General features: G+C 51.8%; 1 protein-coding gene across 1 annotated transcript in view; it reads left to right on the top strand.

Annotated features, from left to right (window-relative positions):
* LOC104524889 (arf-GAP with dual PH domain-containing protein 1) overlaps positions 1–990 on the top strand; it is a 6,514-nt gene that overhangs the window by 5,138 nt on the left and 386 nt on the right. The window contains exon 9 of the mRNA XM_010167897.1: positions 445–516. Coding sequence (XP_010166199.1) covers positions 445–516 — 72 coding nt within the window. The remainder of the gene's footprint in view (positions 1–444; positions 517–990) is intronic.

Genomic DNA, 990 nt, shown 5'->3' with positions numbered 1-990 from the left:
TTCCCTACTTCAATGTTTTTCTCCTGCTGTTTCCCCATTCCCCCCTGACTCTTTAGACACTCGTGGGAACAGTGTGTGTGCACCAAGGGAGGGGAGAATAAAAGGAAGGGGAAGGACACATGTGAAAGTAGATGAAGCCAGAGTCCCTGCTTTCTCCCAGAACAACAGATCTCTCTGCATGTGTCTGTGTGTGCGTGACCTTACAGGTATTTAGCGTTTAGATTTCTCCTGTCTCAACTCTGGGGTCCTTCACAGAAGTCCAAGAGTTGGGGACAGCAGTTGGGACTGAAAAACCCGATCCCCCACTCTCAGCTCAGAAAGGGTGAGGCGGAGGTTGCTCTTAAGGCTTGCTTCAAATGGTTGGGGTGAACTTTGGGTATCCATTCGCACTGCTTGCGGCAGAGGGCACTGTCCCCTTACATATGTCCCCTCTTCCCTTCACAGCAGAGAGAGGCTTTTAAGAAGCGCTGGTTCACGCTGGATCACCGCAGGCTCATGTACTTCAAGGACCCTTTGGTGAGGGGGAGATCTGACCTCTGGCAGCTGCAGGCAACAGTGCTGAGGGCAGGGTCAAAGTGCAACCAGAGTCTTTGCTCTGCAGTAAGGGAGTCTTGCAGGTTCCCTAGCTGCTCTGGATGGACTCTAGGTCTTCCCCTTTCCATTCCACTTCATCCCCTGCTTTCTGTGTTTGTTTCACTGCCTGCAGACAATGGGAACAGGGAAGGCAGTGGTGTAAAGGTGGTGATGGGGAGGAAAGTGACATGGGACATGACGTAGAGAGGAGCAGCAGTTCCTCTCTCAGACCTCTTGGGACCTACGCTCTTAAATTTTCCTTTCTGCTGCTACCTTTGAGCGTAGCCTTCCTGCTCTTCTGAATCCCCTGAGCACCTTCAGATCTTTTTGCTGCTAGATCCCTGGTCCTCACCTGCTCTCCTCCTGCCCTTAGGTGCACTGCTGTTGTTCCTTGGTTCTTCTGGGATTCTGTAAATC

This window comes from Antrostomus carolinensis, unplaced genomic scaffold, assembly GCF_000700745.2.
Source record: "Antrostomus carolinensis isolate BGI_N321 unplaced genomic scaffold, ASM70074v2 scaffold50695, whole genome shotgun sequence".
Classification (NCBI taxonomy): Eukaryota; Metazoa; Chordata; class Aves; order Caprimulgiformes; family Caprimulgidae; genus Antrostomus; species Antrostomus carolinensis.
This window is presented reverse-complemented; position numbering and strand designations above follow the sequence as displayed.